General features: G+C 39.4%; 1 protein-coding gene across 1 annotated transcript in view; it reads left to right on the forward strand.

The window, feature by feature from the left end:
* Positions 1-27,381, forward strand: part of ANKRD44 (ankyrin repeat domain 44) — a 125,434-nt gene that overhangs the window by 84,773 nt on the left and 13,280 nt on the right. The window contains exons 14-22 of the mRNA XM_085299560.1: positions 1,558-1,626; positions 4,550-4,690; positions 7,232-7,315; positions 8,350-8,461; positions 18,484-18,555; positions 20,996-21,197; positions 24,399-24,477; positions 25,509-25,626; positions 26,669-26,885. Coding sequence (XP_085155686.1) covers positions 1,558-1,626; positions 4,550-4,690; positions 7,232-7,315; positions 8,350-8,461; positions 18,484-18,555; positions 20,996-21,197; positions 24,399-24,477; positions 25,509-25,626; positions 26,669-26,885 — 1,094 coding nt within the window. The remainder of the gene's footprint in view (positions 1-1,557; positions 1,627-4,549; positions 4,691-7,231; positions 7,316-8,349; positions 8,462-18,483; positions 18,556-20,995; positions 21,198-24,398; positions 24,478-25,508; positions 25,627-26,668; positions 26,886-27,381) is intronic.

A 27,381-nucleotide genomic window follows, 5' to 3' on the forward strand; every position in this document is an offset into this window, starting at 1 on the left:
GATACTCAGAAGACAGATGAAAATGGAGCCTTGGTTGGAATCCAGCTCAGGTTCTCTATGGTTACAGCCAGCAGAAATGGTCATCCACAGTGACTGCTTGGCAGTCTGAGTAGAAGTTGKTTTTGCTCCGTGAGGGACCAATATGGAGATCACAATTTTCACTGTAACAAGAATCTAATGAAATTGTTCCAAGTGCTGGTTTTATTGTTTTTGTGGTACTCTTCTTATTGATACTTGTGTCCTATTTATGATAATTGCTGGAACTGACATTATTATAGTGTACGGTCCAAATTCTAATTCTTCCATATGGCCAGACCCCAAAAGATTAATTAAAAAAAATGCAAGTCCAAAAGAGGAGGAGAGGCTTCGTAAGAAGCAACAGACACCCATGAAAACAAGCCATATTTTTTCAGTGGTTTACTGCAGTTGTCATCACTATCAAGTTTTTTTATTTTTAGTACACTGTGGTGAGTGTTTTGTAGATATTTTATGCAATAGCAATTTMAAGAAAGGATGAACATACATCACTATATTGCATCCAGTCTGCTTTTTCCTGGAGCTGTAGAGTAGCATTCTTTTTCTTCCCCCCCCCCGCCTTTTTTCCCTCTGACATATGCCTGTAACTCCCATTACATTGATCAGAGTTGTATGGGTACTAGGAAAAGAACATAATTCAAAGGTCTGTTCTTCTGGTTCTGAACAGAAGTGATTCATTGCCCTTGTGAATGACAAAGGAGTCTTGGAAAGTGCTAGGTTRCTTTACATCATTTTCTGCTTTACTCTCATATGTTTATGTGCTTGAATGACAAAAGATGTGAGAATTCAGCTATTTTATTTTTCATTAAGAATCACCTGAGTTTAAACAAGATGAAGAAGAAGTTATAATTTGGTGAATTCTTTCAACAGGTACAAAGCAACAGAGCCCAACTCCCCACTGATAAATGCAATATAACAGCAGTTTTAATTATTATGCCCCTTATTCAGCAAAACACTTAAACACATGCTTAAATCTATCAATAGTCAAYAATTTATGCAAGCATAAATATAAAACTAATCATTGTGATTAAATCTCACTGAAATAAACATGATTTGAGCAAAGTGCTTACTGTTACATGCTTTGCTGAATGGGGATGGACTTTGTTAAATGTCACCTCTTCATTGTTAGTCTGGTATTTTATAAGCTAGCAATAATTTTCTTTTAAAGTTTTCTTATAAAATACCAGTTCAGTGTAGCATGGGAAGCATTAGAGTACAGCACCCTTTGGAAATTCCTAAGCATTCTGAATTCAAATTGTATTTACTGTTCTCTCTTGAAATAATCTATTTATTTTAACTTCAGTGGAAGAGAAGAAAGAAAKAAAGGAGTACATTTATAAATGTATATTATATACATTTAAAAATATATATTTTTTGTAGTTTGCTGTGGTTAGAGTTGGCCATATCCTGTTTCTTCACAGCAAATAGTAGAACAGCATTTTTTTTTTTTTTTAATGGGGAAGGATAGCCAAGGTGTAAGCTTCTCTTTTGTTCATGCTTTTTCTTTATTTCTCTTTCCAGTAACGTTGAATGTATAAAACTCTTGCAAAGCAGTGGAGCAGATTTTAATAAGAAGGACAAATGTGGGAGGTACGTAACTTGTGACGGTCATTAAAAAAAAAAAAAAAAAGGTAGCAGGCAAGCAAGAAAGACCACCTTAGTCTGGAAATCATATGTTTGTGAAAAACACTAAACGGTAAAATAGATTGGCCTTTCCTGCAGAACTCTGATGTAGCAGTTATGCCAAAGATAAAAATGCAGACTTCATTAGATACATAGAAATAAGCTTACCCTTTTGTTTAAAAAATAACACAGGCTTCCTTTTCTCCTTACTGCTTTTCTTATTGCCWAGATTCTTGTGCTTTTGTGTCCAGAACAGCATGTGGGTAATGACAGAAAGGATTGCTGCTGTTTGATGTACTTTCTAGGATTTTTTTCTTCCTTTCTTCTTTTTTCCCTCCTCCCATATGAAGTGTTGCCATGAGCGTTGCTATGCCAGGAATGGATGCAGAGATCTCACTCCCTGGTTGCTCCAGAGTATCTGTTCASTGTTTTGTCATGTATTTTTAAACAAAATCAAAGTTTTCTGAAGCAGAAGCTTAGTCATTCCYCAAAACCTTGGAGTGATTGGGAAGAGCTGTAGCCCACTGAATATTGAGTCCTTGACTTAGGACGCTGCATCTCATGTGACAGCAGATCATGCCATCACACAGTTATCCATCACCGTTACGGCCGTACCRCCCCAGAACAGGTACAGGCACAGTGTGCTTAGCTTCCCGTGCTGTTGGCCATCCTTTGGCTTCAAAGGCTGCTCGCGGCACGGCGAGCTCGGGGGTCGGGGGGTGCAAGATACACCGGGGCTCAGGCAAGATAGTAAGAGATGCTGGCTTGTCGCGCCGTCTTGAAATTCTGGTAAATAAGTTACTCTTCTGCCTACCCTCCCAAATACTAAAAATGGATACCCGCCTCTAAGTGTTAGGTTGTCTAGGGTCTATCTGAAAACATTTCCAAATTGCAGCTGTTTGAGAGAACCCAGCAAAAAACTCCCGTTCCAGCAAACAGTTCCCCTCACCCATATTATGTATGTGAAAGAAAAAGTTAGCATTACAGTGAGCTTGCACAAAACTGAGTAGCAAGCATTGTTTTTTTAACACTTTAACTCTTTTAAGCACTGGGATTGCCCTGTCTAGTGATCTGGCCTTTTCCCGTTTGTCAGGAGTTGCTCTTTGTCTTCCACCCTCAGTTGTATTGGTGAGGTACAAGAGCACTGCAAGGAGTTTAGGTTTCTTTCTCTGAGCCCCTGCTTAGCATCTAAGCCTCGATGTGTGTGTGTGTGTGTGTTAAACATGCTGGTTAATTGTTTTTTTCAGATGATATTTGCTTTGGTCATTATACTAATGTAAACGAATCACAAGGGAAAGGTGTTGGCCTGGCTCGGGCATTGTGTGGCGTTGCTCGGTGGAGGGGCRGTAGTCATTATTGTTCATATCCTCTAGATCCACCTGGTGAAGGTGTSTCAAATATTTCAGTAAAAATGAAGGCGTTCTTCTGTCCCATCTAAATGAAGCAGGTTCAAAAGTGAACTATTCTTTGGCTAGTTTTTATCTTACACCTTCCCCCAAATTAAAAGTAGATTATTTTAAGGGAACCAAATAATTTGAATTGGTTGAGGACTTTAGCATAGCAAAAGGAACTTTTGCAAATTTCAGACTCTGGAAATTCTGCTAACAGCATGGGCTCTCCCAGAATGACATTCAGGCTTTGAGCAGGGAGTGCCAAGCGCACGGCATGCTGAACTTCCCTGCACAATGGATCTTTTCTTGGATTTTGGAATTCCTCAGCATGACAGGATCGCCCCACATTGCTATCATGCTCTGCCTCTTATGCTGCTGAACTGCACTGTGATGATTTTGGAGTTAAATCCTAACTCCAGCTTCATTGTCYGAAGGGGACTGCCTCTGCGGGCTAACGCTGGGCAGCTGAAGCTCTTCAAACCAAGCAACTGGCGCTGAGCCTTAGGCCGAGGCAGGTTTAACAACTAAAACACACTTCCCATTTATGCTGAATAACACTGCAGAGCAGGTGGATTATCAGACTGCAGCTAACTCAAATTTAATTTTGTTCTGTGGACAAAGAAGCTTTTAAAGTATCGATTATATGTTCATAAAAGAAATAAAAGCATAATAGTACTATGAAAATTCTGCATAAACAGATGAATTTATATATGTGAATGTGTAAAAAAACAACTGTAAGGGAGGAGATAATAAAGCCTAGCTCAGCTACTTTGTTCAGCTCAGCTGTCTGTGGAAAATGTGTGGCAGTCAGCTCCAGTTCTSATGTGTAAAGTGTACATTTGAACAACCTTGAATTAGAAAGAGCTTAATCTACTCCCCTTTGGGAATATATTTTAGGCAAGAGAAAGGTTTTGTGTGTCTCCAGGACATAGGTTTTGTTGTTTTCTTTTTTGGAGGTGGTAGGAGAAGGATTTACTCTATAGTTATCTGTGATTTTCTCTAAGATTTGTTCAACCCTGGAACTTAAGCAGGCTCAGGAGCAGGTGTAGCCAGCACAGTGGTTGTACTGGGTGGTGAAATGTCTGCAAAGTGAAGCTGTTAGAAATACAACTTTCCTGCGTTCCTTGTGGGCAGCTGTTCTAGCTGGGTAATGTGCTGTGAGGGACACTGTTTTGCTCTGCCTCGCAACTGCAAGAGTCACATATATACAGAGCAACAGCAGAGAATTTCATTGGGAATAAGTTGTAGGTAAGCCATGGATTGAGGATTCCTATGCTACTAGGCTTGGTAGGAGCAGTATTTCTCTTGTAGGAGCATCCAAACCTCATATTAACACAGTATTTTGTTAAATTTGCATAACTTTGCATTTCAGTGTAAGAATATAAAGACCTGGTATTGTCACTTGGAAATCTGTGCTAGTGCTACAGTTTAGGTATTTTTTTTTTATCACCCATATTATGTATGAGAATCTAAGATAACAAAWTGCACTTACATTTCAGGACACCTCTGCACTATGCAGCTGCAAATTGTCATTTCCACTGTATTGAGACACTGGTGGCAACGGGAGCCAACATTAATGAAACAGATGACTGGGGACGCACCCCTCTGCACTATGCTGCTGCTTCTGACATGGACCGGAAGTAAGAAAGCCTATTTGTATTTCTTGTTTAAAGTGTTTTGCTAGATCAGCATCATGATACTATTTTTATGCTGCAATATCATTTGAAACAAATAATTCCACTAGTAACGGGATTCCCCTCAGATGTACACATAGCTTCATACTGAATTGCTCTGACTGTAAACCAGGTCTCCAGATGAGATGGTATTTCAGCTATGCCATTTACCTTTGAGGTGACACGCAGTTTTGCAGTGTTGCCACCTTGTCCTACTGGCCTGTTTTTCACAGCAGTTTGTCTTCTGTTTTCTTCTGTGTGGTTTCTTCACAAGAGGAAGATAATTTTCTGCACATGCTTCGCCATCCCTTTGGAAGGGAGGGAGCAAGAAGCAACAGGAGAGATTTTTCCAGATGGACTATAGCAACAGACAGACACCTGGCCAATCTGACATGTACTGTCAGAAATGGAATAGCTCTATCCATCAACCTCTCCACTGTCAGAGCTCATGAAACATTCACACTGTCCCAGCTAGGTTGCTTTTTAGAGATATTAAAGACAGAGAGGACAGAATGCAGTGCTAGTCTTGTGGGAAAGGCCTTGAAGGGGGGATCAGCCATGGAGCTTTACAAGTCCTGTGGTTGGTCACTGCAATTTCTAATTCCCAGTTTGTTGCATATTTTGGCAATCACTTTCTTCTGTTTTATAAAACAGACTCAGTTATCCTGTTAGTTCTGTCTTGAACCACCTGTATTTATTGTAGATCTTTCCAAGCTTCTCTTACTTCCCTGCCTCTTTCCTTTAGACTCCAAGGGACTATTTTCTTTGATTTCTTGTATAGTGAGATCTGGTAAAATGTTTGGTTTATAGTTATACATTAATAATATATATTTATTATTATTATAATTATTTCATTTATAATGAGTAGAAAGCAGCAAGATCTTCAAAGGACTGTGCTGACCACTACTAGAGAAGGATTTCTATGGACAGTGCAGAGTAGGGTGGTATGAAGGCTTTTGCCACTGAATGTTTCTAATTCTGTTCTGCCACAGAGAGTTTTTATTCGTGGTGTTGAGAACGTGTTGTTTTTCAGCCTTTGACTCCCTGTAGATGGGAATCCTACATGTAAACAAGCCCGAGTTTGTAGGTCAGCATATTTTTTTCTGTTGAATGGCTACAAACTCCCAAAGTCAGGCAATTTCAATCCAAAGTATATACAAAATTTCTAATTTTCGATCCAGGCAATTTAAGTGCAGGTAGAATTCTTGGAGTAACAAGATTTGAGAGGCTGACCTACCGTTTCAGCTGTGTTGGTAGCTGTTGTTGCTTATAGTTTTCAGAATGAACATACCCCTTTCTTCAGTGGAAGGCAGAGAGGCAATTTCGTTAAATGGATGATTGGAGTTTCTATCTATTGTTTCTACAGATCACTACTTATTCTGTTCAGACACTTATTTTGGGTTTTCACTGATTTGTGGTTCATTGAAAGCAGTTATAGGTAGGGCTTTCACCTGTAATGGGAAATGTTTAAAATTCTGATCAACGCACAAATATCTCATACTGTTGTTAGAGCTTTGAACAGCTGTGTTGATTCAGCACAGCACATGAGCACCTTCTATGAGCTTACCGAATTTATAGTTGAGGGTATTGATAAGTATTTTTTTTTCTATGAGGCAGTAGACATTAGACAGACTCTGGGTTTGTAAAACCATATTGCTGCTTATCTATGTGAAGAATGTCAAATCTTGGTATGAGAAATGGGAAACTGAACATTAAGGAAGGTATAAATGTACTGTTTTGCATTGTGCAGAATCCAATCTGGAATATATATGTTATACAGGGATAGCAAACTGTACTCCTACAAACCTTTTAAGCCACAAATTTGTGATGATTCATAGTAATCTGGAAGTATGTATTCTGTGGTAGCCTTGGTAGCCAGGTAATGTCTGTGTAAATATTGTAATCCTTTGTCAGCTGTCCATCTGGCTGGGATGTATGGCTGCCAAAAATGGGCCAGACGTGCATATATACTCAGCTCTTTGAAGAATGTGAAGAATCTGACTGGGATAGCCTTGCAGGGTTGCCAAGTACTTCACAGAAAGTGAGAAGTGTCCGCAACACAGCTAATGTATATTCAAGATAGACTAGATTAGTATCAGTGGCTAAAGTTTCCCGGAGCTCCAAATCTCAAGTATTAGAGAAGCACAGCAGGTTACTGTAGGAAGAAGCCAATCCTGGGTTGTTCTCTGCAAAGGAAACAAAAGACAGGACATGAGAGAAATGGAGAGATTATAGAAAGTGATGATCAAACTGTTTTTTGTAGAAATCAGAACTTTTTTTTTTGACGTCGACTTGCAGAATGATAAACTGTCATGTTATAGGCGTCTCCCTTGTTTGGGAAATGTATTAGCTGCACGCCCATGTAGAGTAGACACTTACCTGTTTGATTTTTACTGTAGGCTGGAGGAGGTCAACTGGAGGAGGACTGGGGATGGGTGGCAGACTGCATCAAAACCACTGATGTGATATTTTGAAAATAAGTTGCGTTTTTCTGTCCTCTGTGTTAAGAAGAAAGAATATTTTAGGTAACTCCCATGAAAATGCTGAAGAACTTGAAAGAGCCAGTGAGTTGAAGGAAAAAGAAGCTGCATTGTAAGTTTGGCATCAATACAGCAGTTAAGACTCCATTTTTGGAGAATGCCACTGCTTTGGGCTGCAGTTTATGCTCCCTGTTCTGCTCATTCATTGCTCTGCTAAAAACAATGCTTAGCATTAATGAGGGCTAACCTAAATAAAAAAGCTTTCTGCTCTTCTCTGTSACAGTATTCCTTAATATTTCTGTTTTCTGTTTGTTGCTCTTTCCTAACTGAAAATGTGCTGCTCTACTAATTTAATAATCTAGTATCACACATTTATTTTAATGTTTTGCGCTGGATTTGTTCATTGCAAAGAGAATTTGACCAGTGGCTTCAACAATGTCTTTGCTTAGATTGACATTTTCATCTAGCTACTTACAATTTCCTTGTCTTAAATTTTCATTTTTTTAAATGACTGCCTTACATATTCACTATGAATTTCTTGCTATAGCAAGACAGTAATAAGAAAACTATGATTTCTTCAAGATGACAGGAAAAAAAAAAAAAAAGAAAAAGCCACAGRAGCTATTAGAGCAGAAGGGATCCTTTGAAAAATACGTAGTTCTAAGGACATTTACAACAAATAAATAAATATATACGTACATGCCAGGAAATTAACTAGGATAAATCCTTATCTTTTAGCTTACCTCCAGTATGTGTTTGGAGACCAGTGGTTTGATCAGTGAGTTTTTACATATTATAGTAACAATTCTAGTTGTCCTGAATAGAGTACCTCRTGACACAGAGGAATGTAGTTTTATTTCTTTTTTGTAATAAAAAGTCATTTTGCCATCTAGAGTGACAGCAGAGGCTGAGCTGAAAACTGTTTTTATAAAGATGATCTTCAAAGATGATTTGGGATTTCCTGTATAAAAAAWTAGGTGAATGTTTAGGAACAGCTGGTGAAAAGCAGGGAAACCCCTAAGTGATTTAAGGTGCTGTTGGAAATACAGAATTAACTGTCAGTCTCCAGGGTCACTCCTAATAGCGGCAGGGAATGAATCTGTTAAATATTGCGAGCTGTCCATTAAACTAATAAATTGTTCCCAGGTGTCTAGAGTTCCTGCTTCAAAATGATGCCAATCCATCCATCCAAGACAAAGAGGGGTACAACACAGTGCACTACGCCGCTGCATACGGGCACCGACAGTGCTTGGAACTGGTGAGCGTGCTCAGGACGTGTACGCTGGTGTGGTGAACTCCCTTGAATGGTTATTCTCCGAATTCTTTGGATAGACACAAAACTATAGATGCCTGCAGTATGGTGTACTGAAGTCAAATACATGCACCCAGGTGTAGCTTAACTACACGATAATCTTGATAATCCGGTCTTCGTTTAACAAGCTTGTGCTTACATGTTGTGTTTGAGTGGAGCTTATGTGTGCTTAAAATGGCTCAAATTATTCTGAACTGTGATCAAAATCTTCCCTGTGAATGTGCCAGTCAGAGAGGATGGTTCCCAGTACATGACCATGTATGTGCCCTTCGTAGGTGGCTTGTTAACTAACTTGCATACTGAGAGAGTAAATAGTTTTTGAATTATGTGCATTGTCAGCTGCATACCTGCAGTGCCTTTTTGCCTCTGATGCAGCAGTAGCAGCGTTGATAATTTTACCACTATCAATGTTAACCTTGTATGCAACATAATTTTCACTTATTTTTACTCCTGCTTCTGAGTGATCAGAAATTGCGTCTGGCAGAAGGTCAAACATTTTTTTGCCGAAAATTAATTTGCAAGATGTATAGAATGAGTTCAAAGAAGTTTGTGAATTGTAAAGAAAATGTCATGAAGATGGAGATTAACTGAACTGCTTGATGCACATTCAGAGAGTGATACATATTATTGAGTCACATATAAATAACGTTTAATTCTTCTAAAAATAATTAGAAAATTATACAGATATTCAGACTTAAGTGAGAGCAGAACTATGTACTGTTTTAGTGTTCTGTGTTTGGTTCCTTCTTTAATGGCTGGAGTACTTAATTACTAAAGAGGATTTCTGCACAATACACACTGTTTTCATACTACACTTACCAGCAATGGCAGTTACTGCCACCATAGCAGAAATACTGCTGTTGGCCTACAACACCACCACAAGAGCTGGGAGATGTTGACCTATAATCAGACCAGGGCAGCCCTAGGTCAGAATTTCAGGTGAGGCGTTAAGCATTTTTAGCTCCCACCTGCAAGCATATGTATTTAGGACACTTAAAATATCACTGCCCCTTTGCTGCTCGTGGCAGCTGCTTGGCCTTTCTGTGCTCAGAGCCTTCTCCTGGAGTTGTTCTCATGTGATCCTGCCTGCGGGGATGGAGGGGCCCGCTGCTGAGCCTGGGTTTGGAGCAAAAGCAAATGTTCTCGGTATTTGAAGGGTGTGTGTATATATAGAGCAGCCTCCTTTGCGCCACGTACAAGCTAACACTAGTATGGCTACAGCAGTGTGTATTGCTGTCGTAGCAGTGGCTGATCACCAGGTTCTTGCAGGACCTGCACACACAGAGCTCTCCATAGGAATGTCTTCTCTGGGGGATTTTCTTTCAGCTTTCGTATCATAGTTCCTGTGTGACACTGGGTACAGAGAGAGGATGCAGAGCAAGGTCCCCTCACTTTTCTTTTCCTTGTTGCTGGGCCTGTTTTCCAGCAATACATCAATTACAGACAATAACCTGCCATTGAGGCTTGGTGCTTCTGAGACATCTTTGGCAAAAGAAAGAACTGAGAAGTGTGTCAGAAGTGCTGAGTTTTTCTTTAGTTTAGAAGGCTGAAATGCGAACCGTGGGCCAGAGACAGCCATGCAGCAAGTGCTCTGTTTGGACAGAGAAATTGAATGTTTCTGTCTGTTAATTCTCCCGTGTTTGTGATTGTTGCTGCAGTATGGAAACCAAAGGCATGTATAATTTGCAGAGTTACAATCATGCATCTATTCTGTGTACAGCTCTGAAGGAAAACTACCATGAATTTTAGCCTTTTGCCTGCAAAGGATTGCTGTCATGTGTTAAGAGTGCCTATCTGAAAGTTTTATGGGGACCAKGATTTTGCTATTGGTGTTAAGAGGCTGTCAGGCATCTGACTCTTTCTGGAATACAAAAATTACATGTACTACAAAGCACTTACGCTTGATTAACAGTAGCACCAGGACTCGTCATCTTTACAACCCCCATCAGAAGAAGCTGATTTCATATTATTCATGTGAGAGTAATCCCTCAGTTCTAATGTGTTACTGGGTCCTGAGTTTAATAACTAGCTATATTTAGTAAGAGTGACTAATTAATTGGTAGAGGTACTACCTTTATACTGTCCCCTCCCCCCTTTTTTTGGCACTGCTTTGTATTCATTATGGCAAAAAAGCTGGGACCAAACTCCTGAATAGCTAAAAGGTAATTGTGCAGTGGATATGAAATGAAAATGATCTTTGTGCCTGCATTTATTCACTTATTCCAAGGTGRGACTCTGGCACTGAGTGTATTTCACAGCAGTTGTCGATGCTGACACCTCATCTGATAAAGCAGCATCATCTGTAGACATCGCTGTCTCGTAATGTTATCAAATTGTTTTCGAGGGAGCTAGGGTTGTTCACGGCTATTCAAAAATGTGTCTAAAAGCTGCAGCGAGGATTCCCGTGGCCCAGGTGGAAAGGCCCTCGCTGCGCTGCCAAAGGTACCTGGTGGTTCGGCTGCAGCTTCCTGTGCTCTCTGTGGCAGACTGTGACGAGGATTTCATCATGAACCACGATCCTTCTTTCTCGTAGCTACTAGCCACAGTACATTGACTGCCTCAGTTATTCAGAGTTAAATAAAATGATTGCATAAAAATACTAATTGAGTATACTAAGWTCATATAAATAGTAATACTTAGTAATACTAAGTTCATATAACATACGAAGCTCTAATTCTGGTCAAAACTAAGGCAAGGTGGGTGCAAAACTGAGGCAGATTTTACAAGTTGAGTAATTAGTATTTCCCTCATGCGCATTGCCAAGCAGTGAGGAAAAATTGGAAGAAGATATCCCGTGGGATTTGATTCCTTCCCCTTGTTTCAGGGTCCACMAAATGAACTTTTCACGTATGAAACAATTCCAGTGGGGCTATGTTGGTGTGTAAAGTTAAGCAGCAAACAGTATTAGTAATAAATGCTTGTAGGACRGAGGCCTTAATCAAGAAATGAAGCTCTTTCCAGAGTTCCAGAATACATAGAAACTTATCAAGGACCTTGTAAGATTAGTGGGGTTTTTCAGGCCTTTATGACTCATAGTTAAAATATACTACTATAAAAAAGGCATTAAGAAGATGAGGCATGAAATGGAGTTCCCTTAGCTGAGGGATCTGGTCTGTGCTTTAAGCACAGTAGCTTCTCAGCATTCCAAAGTATTTATATATTTGAGTACAGTTTGGGAAAGACTGGTTGATCTATGGAAAAAAAAAAGTTTACTTTTTGACTTTTGTGTTCAATGCGAGTCCGATACCTTTGGATGAATTTAACTAAATTTCTGTGCGGAAAGGGGAGTGGTATTAGGACAAATTAAAGATGAAGAATGAAAAGGTCSTATTCTCTGGGCCAAACAAATGAAGCTTGTGTTTGTGTGTTCAGCCAGCTCTTTTCCTTGAGGACCCTCAGGTCGTCTGGGATATTAACGGGGTAGCAGTCCTGCAGTGAATGACGTGATGCTCCTAAAAAGAGGAGAGTGAAAGCAGGTTCTTGAATTCTTTCTCCCTCTGTAACGAGTCACTGGTGAAGGCTGAATGGTGGCACGTGTGCAAGTGAAACTTGGTCTCTTCCATCTGCTTTTGTATTTCTAAAAATAACCTCGCGTTTGTTTAGCTTGGGGCTGACTTCTTTAGTGGTCGGTAGCCAGGGTTATCAGTCAAGATCATTAGCTGATGTTTTAGAGTTGGTAGTGTCACTGAACTATAGCAGTTCAAAAAAAATCTGTTTAATTCAAACGGTCTTTCATTGCAAAATCTTAATTGATCTGGAAAAGGTGACAATTAAATGGTAATTTCACATTAAAATGCTATCTGCAAGGCATGTTAAGTGCTTTGGGCTGGTTGATTGCTTTAAAAAAAAAACTTTTCTGTGCAGTGTCAGGGGAAGTGAATTAAATGTCTGTCTGGAGCGAAATCTCTTGCCTGACTGTCAGAATTGATGTTTCATCTTTCTTTTAATCTGCTCTTCTCTTTGTTCTGTGAGCAAATTGAATTCACCTCTTGGCTGACGGGAGCCGGACTGGCGCGGGGGTTAGCGCGTTTGCGGAAGGGCGGCGAGCGTGGCGGAGAAGGTGGATCGCGCCCGGCGGAGCTGCGGATCGCGGTCTGTCCCGCCGCCCGGGGAGCCGGGGCTCGGGGACGCTTCCTGCCGGCAGCCCCGCGACTTGGCACGGCAGCAGAGCTACAGGCTAGGCCTGAGGGGAAAGAGAACACCTTTTATTAGCCCGGCTTTCAGATAAATACTGCCCAGGCACACAACGTGAGGAATGTGATGTGAAGTAAAACTTTCGGTAATGCTGAAAAAATTAAGCATGTATTTAAATGCCTTGTGAGAAAAGGGCCTGTATCAATGCTTGTGGGGACGGACTAGAGCCACGTGCTTGTGCGTGTGAGCGTGCAGCTGGCCGTGAGTCGCACAGAGAAACCCTTTCGAGCAAACCCAACCGCTGCACGTCCCCCTTTTGTCATTTTTTTGTGCAGAGGAAGCCATTTATTTCAGTGCTATCAAAGGAGAAAATGCAACAAGAGAAGAATTGTGGAACTCATCTGTTGGAAGGCTTGTTAGGCTTATTCGTAATTTCTCTGTCAGTCTTAGAATCCCCCAAGTAGCGTTACGTTGATTTCACTGAAGTTTTGATGTCATTATTAATATCCAATGTGTATTCGCTGGTTAAACTACCGATAGGAGCTGTATGCCTATATATACCGTTGCTTTATAGCAACACGTTTTGGCTTTGATTTTATGTTTTGGAAACTAGATGATTTTGGTTGTAAAAACATTGTCTGGAGGGTAGAACAACTTGCAACAGGTGTGCAGGTGCAGTTCCTGGGCTTGCTGTGCTGTTTGCTGCGGCACCCTGCTGGCACTCAGACTCTTCGGGGAGCAGTATTGCCTGTGGCCCCTGGGGGTTTTTTGTTCATTTCTTTTTTTCTCCCTGACCAATTTTGTGTGTGTGTGTGTGTGTGGTTTTTTTGTTTTTTTTTTTTTTTTTCCTAAGTTTTTTTTAGTTTTAGTTTTCTCAGGTGGGAGGAGCAAGGCACTAACATCTGCTGCTTTCTGACAGACAGTGTCAAGGCTGTTCCAGGACTTCAGGAGAAAACTTTCCTGTAGTTTGGGAAGGAGATAAGGACTTCTACTACTGCCTTAAATACCTGTGCGTGTGTGGCATTTAAATACAAATGTAAGAAGAATATCTGACTCTTTCTAATCTGCCAGATCCAATGAAAAGAGCCTTAGATTGGGGCCTGTGGCATTGCATTAGGTCATATAGCTCTGGGAACAGCTGTGGAGGCTGGGTTTCTGCATGTCTCATCAGCGGTACTTATACAAGGGAAGATGTTTGCCTGTGCGGGCAGGCTTTCAAGAAGAAAACATCATTAGCTTATTGGTATTTGTAGGTTTAAAAGGCAATCTAATTTTATTTGTTGGGTAAAGGCTCCCACAGTGCATGTGTGTAGGTCAGTATTTTGAAGCCTGCAGAGGGGTTTGTGTTTGGAAGCAGACAAAGCATGGCATTATGTTTAAACCTGGGTTTATACCTTGTGGCCAAGAAAATCAGCATCTTGTGACACATGACCTTTTGAATGGCTTTGCTAGCTGCAGGGAAAATTTTTCAGAAAAARCTAATTAGTTTCAGTCTCTAACTTCCCCAAACCACCAGTAAATCAAAACAGTAAGTATCCATCTTCTCAGCCTCCGAAAGTGTTCCCACGCAAGGGTAGGACCGTGTTGACATAACYTGGGCACTTGAGTTGTAGCGGAGAAGGTGGACACCTCTGCAGCTCCTGCTTTTACCCCACATAGTCCCTGGAGAGAGGGAGATGCCTTTGAAGACCCATGTTAAGGAGAGAAGGTCTCTCCCCTGGTGGCCTTCCAAAGGGCCCCTATCTGCTCCCTAGGTAAGAGCCCTTTTAAATCCCATTAATTGTTTATTATAATTATAGAATAAAATCAAACAGTAAATCCTCTTGATAGTAGTAAATACCCTTACTGTAAAAGTAAAAGCAAGCCATGTAGGTGTTACTAATCTTTGCACAGAGCTAGGAGAGAGAAAAAAGTTTGTAATAGYCTTGTAGTGCTAGTAGCTCCTAACAGCAGAACTGAATAATTGACATGTTTTATCTTACTTTGCCTCTCACATCCAAAGCATTTAAATTCTTATTTCTGAATAAATCTTTAAAAATAGTTATGTGCAGTATTAAATAGTGCTGTTATCAGAAATGAAGGGGTAGTCCTAGGAGTTTCCAAGAGACGTATAGAGTTAAGGGTGTGCTTGCCTTTTTCTAGSTTATAGTTTAGCTAGAGTCCAGTGCCCACCATTTTCACTTCCACTGTCCCTGCACAAGCCCGACACTATTGACATCCCCCTAAAATCTGCGGACAGTCTATGTCTAGAAATATAATTAGCTGAAAGATGCAATCTCAGTGGCATGAGAAATTAGAAATGAGATATACTGAGACTTTCCGCAGTCAGCCAGCATTAACCATAAACTCTTGATAACTCATCRTTGTCTGTCTGTCTTGGGTGAAACACGTTGGCCAACTTCTGGTAGGCAGGTGCAGCACCACAAAACAGAGATGTTGATTGTTCACTGGGGTCCATRGCATTAAGCTCCCGTGGCTATCAGGACAAATGGTTTTGAGCAATAAATTTGCCCTTTTCTAGAAACACATGTAACTATGGACAACTTCTTACAAGTGTTCTCTAAGATGGAAGCTTTATGGAGTTAGAGCCCCAAGGACATGCTCTTTTATAGCAGATATATGTAATTTACTGTAAATGCATTTTTAGAACTACTGGTGAAGCTCTGTAGAACTTACCTGGTAGCTTGGATCTTGTACCTTCTTGTCTCTTTGAGTGTGATGTTTATGTGATAACATAGTTTTCATTGTTATAAAGAGCTGTGCTTTAGAAGATATACTGGAAAAATTTTAATGCTGTATCTTTAACTTTCCTGAGCTTGTTGTGCTATATAATTCCCTTTTTTTGCACTGCTTGACTGTGTATCTGGGAGCAACCAGGTTTACCATCAAATTCCTAATTATGCTTGACTTTGACAGAACCATTCAGCATTGTGAGTAATAAGCTCATTAAGCTTARTCTGCATCAGTCTAAGAGACTAAGTCATTGAGATACTTTTTGTGGAGGGCTTTCCAATCCCACAATTTGTTCCTTTAGGGCCTTAATTCTGTCAATTTTCAATGTAGGTTTTTTTAATCTACTCAAAAGGCAATTATCTGCCTTTTTCCAGAAGACTTTTAGAGCCTTCTGGCAGCTTAAGAGAACTGTTTCTATGTTAAGATTTTGATCCTGAAATTTCAACAAATGATATAATTAACAGCAATTAAACTTGGCCTCTGTGCTGGCCTTATAGATTCAGAGGACAGGCCGGTATTAGGCAGGCAGGGGAACAGGCTTAGTACTTGGATTTGTTCGGCAAGGTGTTTTTAGTTTGTTTACTCACTAGAGAAAATGAGAATTAAAATCATCATTTACTCAAGACATGCTTTGGGTAGCTTAGGATTCATGTACAAGTATTCAGAGTTGGCTGCTGCATCAACCTGTTTGCATCTATGTTATATTTTGCTTTTTCTTTGAGAAATGTCTGTGAAGGTATGGATTCATCCAACATATGGTTTAGCAGTAATCCTAGGTCCATCAAACACTACTTGTTTCATTCACATTGAATAAAGATATTTTAACCACGCTGAATAATACTTTAAAGAAACCAAGATTTTAAATTAGAGATGGCCCCACATGGTAAGACCAAATGTGTTTCCTAACCCTGCCCCAAACATACTGAACACSTGGTGCAGGACTAGTTTTTTTTTTTCCTTAGCTGTAAAGATTATTTAACATTCATATTACCTGTTAATATATGTAGTCACTTGCTTATGAGTGGCATTTGCATTAGCACACCTTTCTTTCCCCGTTCTAACATTTTACTGTTCTCAAAATATACAAAACTACTGCTTAATCTCCTAGTTTTCCGTATGACGTACGTTAATGCCCTTGTTTAGTAAGAGATCTTGTAACACCTTATGCAGTGCTAATACTAGTTGATATTCTGCCTTGATTTTTGGTAAGTTTATCCTTGATGTAGGTCTATTAAAGACTAATTTGTCACACTAAAAGTTGAGACATAAAGCAGAGTTCAGGGCATAGCATCATTGTGCATGTGCGGGCAGGTATTTCTGTGCCTGCAGCAGGCTCGCACCCCTCTCCTTGGAGATTCCTCCATGGTTTCATGCCATAGAATTGCCCAGATTGTCAAAGTCTTCCTTTTTGCTTGTTCAGCCCTTTAGTTAATTCCTTACTCTATCCAAAACACCCCAAAGAACAAAAACCCTAAAAAAAATAGTATGAAGAGCTGACTTGTCACCTTAGCAACCTTACAAGTCAGATGTAGTTACTTACTGTGCTTTTCTTTTCTTCCACAATCTCCTATTATTATTTTTCTGTAAAATGCTGATTTCCAGTCATACAGGTTTTTGGAGACTAATCCTTTGAGTATTTATTAAAAAAAATGCCATGCACACCAGTGGTGCTACTCACAAATATTGAATTATCAGTATTGTTGTCAATACTGTATAGAGATTTTCTTTGCAGCCWGCATTGGATAAGTTGCCGGGGTCCATTGTGGAGGGGTTTTGGTCTCAGTAGATCTATGTTTCCTCCTGCTGAGTGGATAAAACTGCCCRATTTGTTAAGCCTTAAAATGCTTTGGTATCCTTTGAAATGAAAAGGATTGTATAAAAACGTGATGCGTTTTATTAAATGTGTTAGCCATTTCATGGTTGTAAGCATTCAAGGATGTAACATGTTTTGGAAGACTGTCATTACARAAGCAGGTTTTACTTTGGTAAATTCATAAAAATGACTGGGAGTGACTCACAGCTCTGTTAATAATAWTCATTCACAGTCCTAATTAGGTGTCAGAATGATCTGGCAGATGTGGCTTGTGCATGCAATACTTATGTATTCATGAAACAGCACTTTTTCTAATGTGAAGTTAGCAGAGTGCTCTACTACSTAAATCCTTCTATTTTCTGAGTATTTCTTTCCTCACCGAAGCAGTCCCTATGCTTTCAGTAGCACTAATTGATCAGAGTGTTAAGGGTGTTAATGACAAGCTTTTAAACAAATACTATACCTTTACTCTATGGGAAAAAAAACATGAAAATATTTTACAAGAAAGGTCATGAAGTATTTATTCCTCAGAGTCCTTCAATATTCACTGCAGACATCTGAGAATAAAATGTATCTTTGCCTGCTGACTTTATAATCTGTCAGAATTTAGCTGTCTCAGTCCAAAGAACAGTCAAGCTTGCGCAGGAGTTCAGCCAGTACAGGAGATGGTTTCCAGGCAGCTTAGGTTGCCAAATAAGGATAAGGTTGCCAAAATATTCCATGCTAACTTAAAGCTTTGAAATTTTCTTAATTGTCCGGTGAGTGAATGAGTGGACCATATTATAGTTTATTAAAAAAAAAAAAAAAGTATATTCTGTGTATATTCAATTGAAATTAAGTAATAGATCCTTACAATTGCTTTTAAAGTCATGGAGATCTTGACTGTTTTCGGTAGGAACCAGACTGCCTTTCAGTATACAGTTTCTTTTACCCACAGGTCATTGTGCAAAACAGGATCTGTTTCAGGTACCATAGAGCATTCCATGCAAAAGATCCTGAAAGCTTCTTTTATAAAATTGTGTCCAAGCATTTTAATTTATGCTTAGAACTAGAGTATTTTATTAAATAAATTATCTACTCTTTTTAATACTTAATTTGATAAAGTATAATTGTAGAATGACAAAAATCTTCTTTCTCTTTCCTTCCTACYTGTATGAAGTATGCCTACATCTATAAGTTGACTATTTTGTTTAATGTATGTTATTGCAACATTAGAATTTGTGCTTTACAAATCTTTTTCTACAAATCTAATTCTAATGCTCTATTGTCTTTTTAAATTTATTTTCAGCTTCTGGAAARAACCAACAATATGTTTGAGGAATCTGATTCGGCAGCTACAAAAAGTCCTTTGCATTTAGCTGTAAGTATGAGATATATATAGTGTTGATTGTTATCTCCTATAATAATTCCTTAATAYCTGTCTTTGAAGCAAGTCTAATTACAGACTTGTTTTGAAACAGCAGTGAAGGAGTGAAGGCCTAGATGTTGCAAAAAAAATGGTTTGAAGCGGGATTGTTAATTAAGTTTTGTTGAAGTCACTGGCTCTTACTTACTAACACATGGGTAAGAGGAGGATGTGGACACCAGAATGAAATTAAGTAGCCCRAATTGTAATTTTGCTTTTGCAGAATAGCCCTTCCCTTGAATATTCAGCCTCATTGTGAGCTGCCTTCTCTTGAAAGGGAAGGAACTTCCTTACTGGAAAATAGAGGCAGGTTTTAGTTCTTGAGTGATGAAATCTCTGCTGCCTAATCAGTCAGAACAGCTGTGACCTGGCTTCTGAATCCTTCACACCTAATCTGAGGGAACAAGAGCCAAATTATTTGAGTTAAAGGACTAAGTTTGTCACTGAACTCTTCTCTCCATTTCTTCTCCGTGATTCAGAGACTAYTGAAAACAATATCTCTTCTAGGCCCAGACAGGAGTCAAAGCCTATACTATCACCGACACAAATCTCTTTTCTGGAAAGGGACTTGACCTCCAGCCAGTTAGACAGCAAACTCATTTTCTCTCTGCTCCCTCTTGGACAAAATCCTTAAGTACACTCCCAGTGGCTTTCCCTGTTACATTTTTTGCTAGGAACAGTACTTCATTTGCCTGAGACACCCCAAAAGCAGGGGGAGGGAGGAAAGCTTGCATAAAACATCATTATTTCTCCTKCTTTAATTGTAAACACTCGTAAGTGTCTCTGACGTTTTTTCAAAACCTCCCTTGTATCTGAATGCCTGTAGCCTCCCTCTCCAGTTCTAGCAGTGTCCGTGTGAATGGGTCCACACAAATGGGTCCACACATGAGTCCAGAAAGCCAGCAACCTATACCAAGACACGAAACCATGTTACATGATTGACATGGAGCAGTGGCCAAGGCCTCTGCTTACAGGTGTTTGACCCTAGAATGGAAGTCTTCAGAAATTAAAAATAGGGGGGTGGACTAGCAGCTAACAAAATATTGACCTGTCATGCTCTGAAGCTATCCTACTTGGTTACCGTCATGGCTGAGTAAGCGACTGCACCAAGCAAACCMACTTGAAAACAGAAATGTCAGCATTACTACCCTTTCAAGGGAGGAGGTTGCATATATTGTCTGTCTAGCACCTTTTAGATAGATACCATATATTTTGTGAAAAACTGGCTTGTCACTGATGGTTTTCCAAGTAAAACTACTACGGAGCAGAAAAGCTGACAACAGTGTCACAGTATTTTCTGGGATATGGGTTCTTTGTGCCCTAACTTCCCTTTCCTCCTCTTTTTCGTCTTTGCCTTTCTGCTTTCTCAAGTTGTGTTCTTGGCTGAATAGGGAAACAGCTCTCTGTTTGCTGTTCTGCATCTGGTTCTTCTAAGCTTTTGACAGTGGTCACTAGGAGCAAGCTCCTGCCACCAGTACTTAAACTTGAAGTTCAGTGGCTGTTTGGTTCTTTTGTGTTTGTATTTCTTCTCTGTTTTCATTAATTGCTTCAACTTTGATAATTATATGTGTGAGTATACAGACAAAGCATGTCTTCTGTGAGTCTAACAGTAAGAGGAGGAGGGCAGTCCACACAAAGCTGAATGAACTGCATCTGGTTTCTGTGGTTATCCATTGTGATTTTGCAGTCAGCTCTATCTGTGCAGGGGGTCCAAACATGGGTGTAGGCCTCAGAGTGTATTTATTTGTCTGCTGTAATTGTTCTACCAAAAGATTCTGCTGGCTGGGATATGCTTATGAAGCATCACCTGTAAGCAGTAGTTCAAGTTCATGAATATGTGCTCAAAAATCTATCTTGAGAATTGCTTTCAATCAGGTGGAAATCAGTAGTATGCCATATTAAATTGCTAGCTAACCAAAACAGTTGCCTGTGTTGAATTTAGCACCCAGTTAAGTGATGATCCATGTGACTTCTGACCATAACTCTGACTAGCTTTTGAAGCAACTGTTTCCCTGAAAGATGAACTAAAACGTGAAAAAAATAATTGTTGATTTGCCCATGCTGAATTGGTGAATTATTTTCTGAAGTTCCTTGCTCTGGGTTGTGTTAGAAGATCAAAGCAAGTGAAAGACCATAATTTCTGTCAATAAACACTAGGAGAGCTGGGCTGTCTTCGCTACTTGTATCATTCACAGTGTATTGCAGGTAAAATCCATGTGTCCTTGGGAGTTTTGGACAGAATAAAAGGGCATCAAGAAAACTGTGTCGTTTCTATGATATTTAAGAGATTGTGTCAATGGCAGATTTCATTCTTTTAAAAGTCTTTAAGGCAAGAGTTGTGACTCGTATTGTCTGCTTTGTTTCGTTCCTTACATGACTGATTTCATATTTCTAGGCTTATAATGGTCATCACCAAGCTTTGGAAGTTCTTCTCCAATCTCTGGTAGATCTGGACATTAAGGATGAGAAAGGACGCACTGCTTTGGACTTGGCTGCATTTAAAGGACATGTGGAGTGTGTGGAAGCTCTCATCAGCCAGGGTGCTTCTGTCACTGTAAAAGACAATGTCACCAAAAGGACCCCCCTCCACGCTTCTGGTGAGTGTTTGCTCGTTTGTTCTTGCAGTATGAAGCCTAAAACACAGAAGGAGATCGCAGTTGTCTTTACCTACCTACTAACATAGTTAACATAGTTCTTCTAAATGGAGAAAGGAGATTTTGACATGTGTTGGGGACAGCTTGCTTTTTGAGGTCCTAGAGTTAACTCTTACCTCTCAGTTCCTTGGTCTTCTCTCTGTCCCCACAATTCAGTCCTCTCTCACACAGAATCCCATAATTTTCCACACTGCTATTGCTCTGCCCATACCTGCTTGCCTCTACTTTATCTTACCTCTCTATTACCRCCTCCTCATTATGATATGTGGTGATTCCCCTATCTTCTCGTCATGGTTCCTGGGCCAAAAGATCAGGGGAAGAGTGAATGTTTGCCTCAGTGTTTTTCCTAAAGAAGAAAGCTTGAAAAAGCAGGTAGGCTTTCACTAGTGATTAAATTGTCCGCGTTCAAAACCTTCAACCTTTTGCAGTGGCAGCACTACAGAAATTCACCCCCTTTCAGGTCCTCTTCCTGAGCTAGCTTATGGATTTGCTGTGGTTGGGACTCTACTGCATTCCTTAMGTGTTGAGTTCTGCATGCTCTGTAATTAACTTGAAATGTAGAATTTGSCATTTATTTAAAGATTATTAACTGTATATACCTGTCTGATAAATATGCAGTGGTGCCAAAGAGAACAGTATTTTAACTTACTGTTCCTTTGGCTGTTCAAGGGATTCCGTGCAGCATAGCACTGACCTCTAGTGGGAAGTAAAATCAATACTTTATTTGAYAACATTTATTTTCAGGGCCAGACTTAATTGTCTTTATCTCTTTTCTTCTTGCTTAGAATAAAATGCATACTCTCTAAAGGTGTCAGATTCTTAAGTGTGATCATATGTGTGCAACCCAGAAGCACAAGGCCAAATATAACATAYGAATTTGGCGTGTAGTACTGAAGAAAAACTGTGTAATAGATCTTAACAGCATACTGAAAGATACTTTCTGGTTGCTTAAATTTTGCATCAGAACTGCGTACATTATAAATTTATTGTGRGTAGTAATGTAGAGGTGTGCAATCTGAGAGTGCAAATCATAAAATTGAGAGCAGAATTTGGTGAGGTTTTAGTTGGATTTTTTTTTTTTGGTTAAAAAAATGTGTAATTTTAAATTCAGCTGTTCCTTGCCCTGTTAAAACTATTAGTTTAGTCAATTTAAATCAAGATCAGTGCTATGACAAAACTGCAGTTGTGTTGATCAAGAGCTTTTCTATAGCTATTTCAAACACAACTTGCGGTCTGATGGACTAGGGCAAATTATGCAGCACTTTATGAAAACAGGCTAAGGAGTAAAGRTTCTGTTTCCAGCTATTCTAAAAAGCCAATTGCAATCTGATTATTTTTATTATGCCCTTTCATAACAAAATATTTTATTTAGWGTGTTTTAGCAACGAATGATGCCACCTATTGGAAACTCTGGATGGTGCCACTGCAGTACTCAACATTTTTTTTATCTGCAATGCCAGCATAAGAGTTAAATAGGAATATTTTGAGAAATCTAACAGAATTCGTGCTGAATTAATTTCTTAAATGACAGTGTGCCTTTGCACACATAAAAGGGAATACGCACATATATGCACTGTGTYCTGAAGAGAAGCACGAAGAAATAATCTGTGCCCCTCCCCACAAACACGCCTGCCTTCATTCCTTCCAATTGCTCAAGCACAGTTGCCGAACATGACACTTAGGAAGACTTGGGCGGATGGATCAGATTACAACATTCTGCAGAGCTCTGTTCCATAAAAGGATTTGTAACTTTACTAGAGAATAAATCACCTAATGAAGTGTGATTCTATGATTTTTTCCTTTTTCTGTCTGTTCMCCTTGGGGAATAGACTTCCTTTTGAACCTATAATGTGGAGAATTTCCTTAACCTAAATTATATGTTCTCTGTATAATTTCATTACCACCAGTCTTTCGTCTATCTAGCTTGGGGAATCCATTGCAAATGTTTCCCTAGTGCTAGTATTGTCATTTTGTTGGCAAAACTAATGTTCCCTGCAGGGTCTGTAATGCTTAGCTATTGCTGGGTCAGCTCCTAGTAGTTTCTGGGATTATCTGTTCCAAAACTCATTTACCAAAATCCTTTTCAGATGCTGGTGTGAACAGTTAGGATTTCTCTTCTTCCTGCTGGGAGAAAGAGCAGATATTTTTTCTATAAGCCAGTGACTCATCAGCTCTGCAGAACTGTTTACATGTTATGTATATGGTATTACTTCATGATAAATAACTAGAAATGCTTTTATTTTTCTGGGTAGCGCAACTAAGGTTATTTTTGGACGAATGATTTAAATTTTGTGAAGGTGTGCATCCATTTATCTGCCAGAAAGATGTGACCCAGGCTGTGACCCCGGTTTTGCCTCAGCCCACAGGGTGTAGGCAGTATGAATGTATGACTCTCATAATAAAAACACAGTCTGTATCTACTGAGTACAGAAATTCCTGTTTTTTGAAGAAGAAAATACCATTCTGTTTGTCCCATGAGTGTATAAATTTGAAGCCTTTGAGCCAGCTGAAACCCAGATAGGTTTCCAGTGTCTGGCCCTGCAAAAGCTACTAACTCAGAGCTGTTTTCTAGCAGCAAAGGGTCATGTTTTAAAAAGAAAACCTTGTTTTTGAGAAGCAGCTGAGATGTCCAATGCTACATTAGGAAAAACTGGAAAAATCCAACATGAATTTTTGTCATTCTTCATAGATGCTTGCTTTTTCATAACAACACTGAGGGATTTGCCCATACAGCCCCCACAAAATTAACGAGCCTTGTCCGTTCACTTTCCAAAACTGATAAAGAAAACTTGGTCTTTCCACTCTGAGGGATTTTGAAATGTTATCTGATTTAGTAGAAATCTTCTTCATGTTGAAAATCTAGGTTCCATTTTACTCATTTGTGATTTTTGTATGTAAGAAAAATAATCTTTGTATTACTGTGGTCCAGAAGAAAGGGACTCACAAGTTCATTGGTACAAGTTAATTGAAAATTGTGGGAATGATATTTTCTTATATTGTGACATATTTTGCTTGTTTATAAATAAATTTCTTATGCATGAACATTCAATCGGAAAAGTATCTATAACTGAGCTTTCAAGTAGGTCATGCAAGTAAGTGTTTTGGTATAAGATAGCTTCTTAGAAATGTTTTGCTTCTTTCTAGTCATCAATGGTCATACACCATGTTTACGGTTGTTGCTAGAAGTTGCAGACAACCCTGATGTGACAGACGCCAAAGGACAGTAAGTTTTCTTGGTGATTTTTTTTTCTTTCAACTCTCAAATAGCATCTCAGATTGCTCACAAAAACATGTTTAGTTGAAATACTGTATTTCCTGCACTTATAGAATTTGGCAGAGACTACAAAGTACATATTCAGCTGATCTAAGCCATGTGGAAAGGATTATTCATTAATCTTAGCTTCTACCTCAAACTTTAAACAATTCTTCTTAAATGCTTAGGGCCAGATTCAATAAAAACTAACAAGCTCCTGAGATGTTTCTGCAGAGAGTCTTTTTTTTCTTTCCAAAACATCGGTATTTCCGGTTTTACTTTATGTATTAGGTTTGCGAAGTAGGACAGAATATCTATTCAATGTGACACCGAAGTCTAAGCTGATCCAACAAAAGTGTTGATTCTCACTGAAGGATATATAAAGTATAACATATTTTTTTAAGTGAAAATGTGAATGGTTTAAAAAACTCACTTTGGATATCTGGTATATATTCCACTATGCATATATTTTAAATGGCATTAGTCTTATCTAAAAATAGAAGTAGAATAGATCCCTTTCACAAAAAGAAAGGAAGATACATTACTCCAAAATTTGGCTTTAATACAGTTTCCTCATGTTCCTTCCTCCCCTGCACAGCATTTTCAAAACAAAAGTCTTAAGTTGTCACCAGCTTGGTAACTAGCAGGGGCATTTATTYGGGACACTTGCATATTGGGAAGATTATGTGTGGATGAAGTGATGATAATGGTATGTTATTAAGAGAACAGATTGTCTTGAATAATGCTGCTCTATGAACTGCTTAAAAATGAGTTTATTTCTATTTTGGTCATGGGGGTAAGTTGTTACACTTCTTACGAATAGTTTCATACAACACATCCTTGCTGGGGTTTTATGTAGACAAGTGCAAAGTCTGATGAAGGGAATAGGGTTGTGGGTCRGAATGGACAGAAGCGCAGGACTTCCCGCCGTCTGTGTGCCTGTAAGTTAGCAGTGGCAAGTAGCACGTCATGTTATAGCTGCGACTGCTTTTGTCTTCTAGAACCCCACTGATGCTTGCTGTGGCGTATGGGCACATTGATGCCGTTTCCTTGTTACTTGAAAAAGAAGCATCTGTAGATGCAGCTGATCTCCTGGGATGCACAGCTTTACATCGAGGGGTGACTTAATTTTTATGATCCTTAATTATTTGTTTTACTGTGATTGCATTTCATTTATAAATACAGGGATGCTGAACGGAGGGAATAGTATAAATGATTGAAAATATGAACAAGCACCGTGAACAAGGAGAAAATCGGGACAGATCTGTTCTCACTTATGCTCTGCTTTTGACTTTATTTCTTATTCAATTTAATGAATTAGATCAAATGCTTATTAGCCCAGTTTATCTCATCTCTAGAGGCTTTACTGTAGCACTCATTGTTCTTATAACTGAACACATTAGAAATTCTGAAAATAATTTGATGAAAGGAACTGTCAAACAGTTATTTTCATTTTTCTTGGGGAGGGTGGCTCAAATAAGTAAGCCGYAGGTTTTGACCTGGAGGCAGTGAAATGCAGGGTACATCTAGTCTTTTCTAGGAGTCAGCTACTTAGCCAGTGTGAAGTTGTTGCAAGAGATACCATATTTATACAGAACTGTCCAAAATCCATAAGAAGCGGTTTGGCTTAGGAGTCCAACACCTGTCTGTAATGAAAATGATGGCATAAAATTTCTGTTCTGTATTGACACTGATACATGAACATGGCCACAATACCGAAGATGGTTTGTGTATGGTACAGAGGTTACTGATAGTAGCTGGCCAGCTGCTGAAACAGCTTTTTGTATTTCTGATGATAGTCTTGCACCTTTTTTCACAGTTCTTCCCTCACATTTGGGCACAGTTTTAAGGAGTAGGACTCGGGCAGGTTTTCTGGATCTCACCATTTGTTCACCTGTTTCCTCTGTCTTAAACTCCTGCTGGCTCTTGTGCCTTGCTTCAGCAGAGTGTCCCTTCCACAGACTAGTTATCAGTGCCTTTGAAAGACCTTACAAATACATTTCAGTACATCAGGTTATCAGAGATACTCATGATAGCAAGGGAGCTTTCATCTTTGCTTTCTGAATCCCAGTTTCATGTTCAGAGGCATCAATAATATGCCCTATTTCCTGGGCATAAACCTGTATTATGTCAACTTCTTTACTCATTTCTTTGTTACCAGATTATGACTGGGCATGAAGAGTGTGTTCAGATGCTGTTAGAGAAAGAAGTGTCTATTTTGTGTAAAGACTCCAGAGGCAGAACACCTCTGCACTTTGCAGCAGCTCGAGGTCATGCCACCTGGCTGGCTGAGTTACTGCAGATGGCACTTGCGGAGGAAGACTGCAGTTTGAAAGATAATCAAGGTTATACACCACTGCACTGGGCTTGTTACAATGGTAAGTTTCTCCCTGAAAATTTTTGCCAGGTTTGTATGTGGCCTCTGCTTTAGGGAAACGTGATAACAAAGCAGCCTATGCATTGAGAACCTTGAAATGGAGGAATTAAATTATTTCTCCTCTACTTGCTCTCTGTTGTTCATATTGCTACTTTTACCCTTCAGTTCAGAAGCCAGGGAAATTCCATGAATACATCCCATTCGCTCTCCATTTCCTAGAGGAATATTGCAATCATTGTGCTAATTTGCTCTCATTTGGTTTTACTGAAGTCAGTGATAAAATTCTCAYTGATTTCTGTGGGGCTGGGAGTCCCCTCCTGAGCTGTCACTGTCTTGTGTGTTGATGCAAGAGACCATCTGCATAGAGAGTCTGAACTGAACWGGTTATTCTGAAATGGATTATCTGAGCTTGCTGCTTAATAGAAGGATAAAGCTTCTTTGTACCATTATTTAAGACCTTCTCTGGAGATGTATGAGGCCACATATATAACCTCACA

This window comes from Rhea americana, unplaced genomic scaffold (assembly GCF_003343005.1).
Source record: "Rhea americana isolate MKP2758 unplaced genomic scaffold, rheAme1 scaffold_15, whole genome shotgun sequence".
NCBI lineage: Eukaryota > Metazoa > Chordata > Aves > Rheiformes > Rheidae > Rhea > Rhea americana.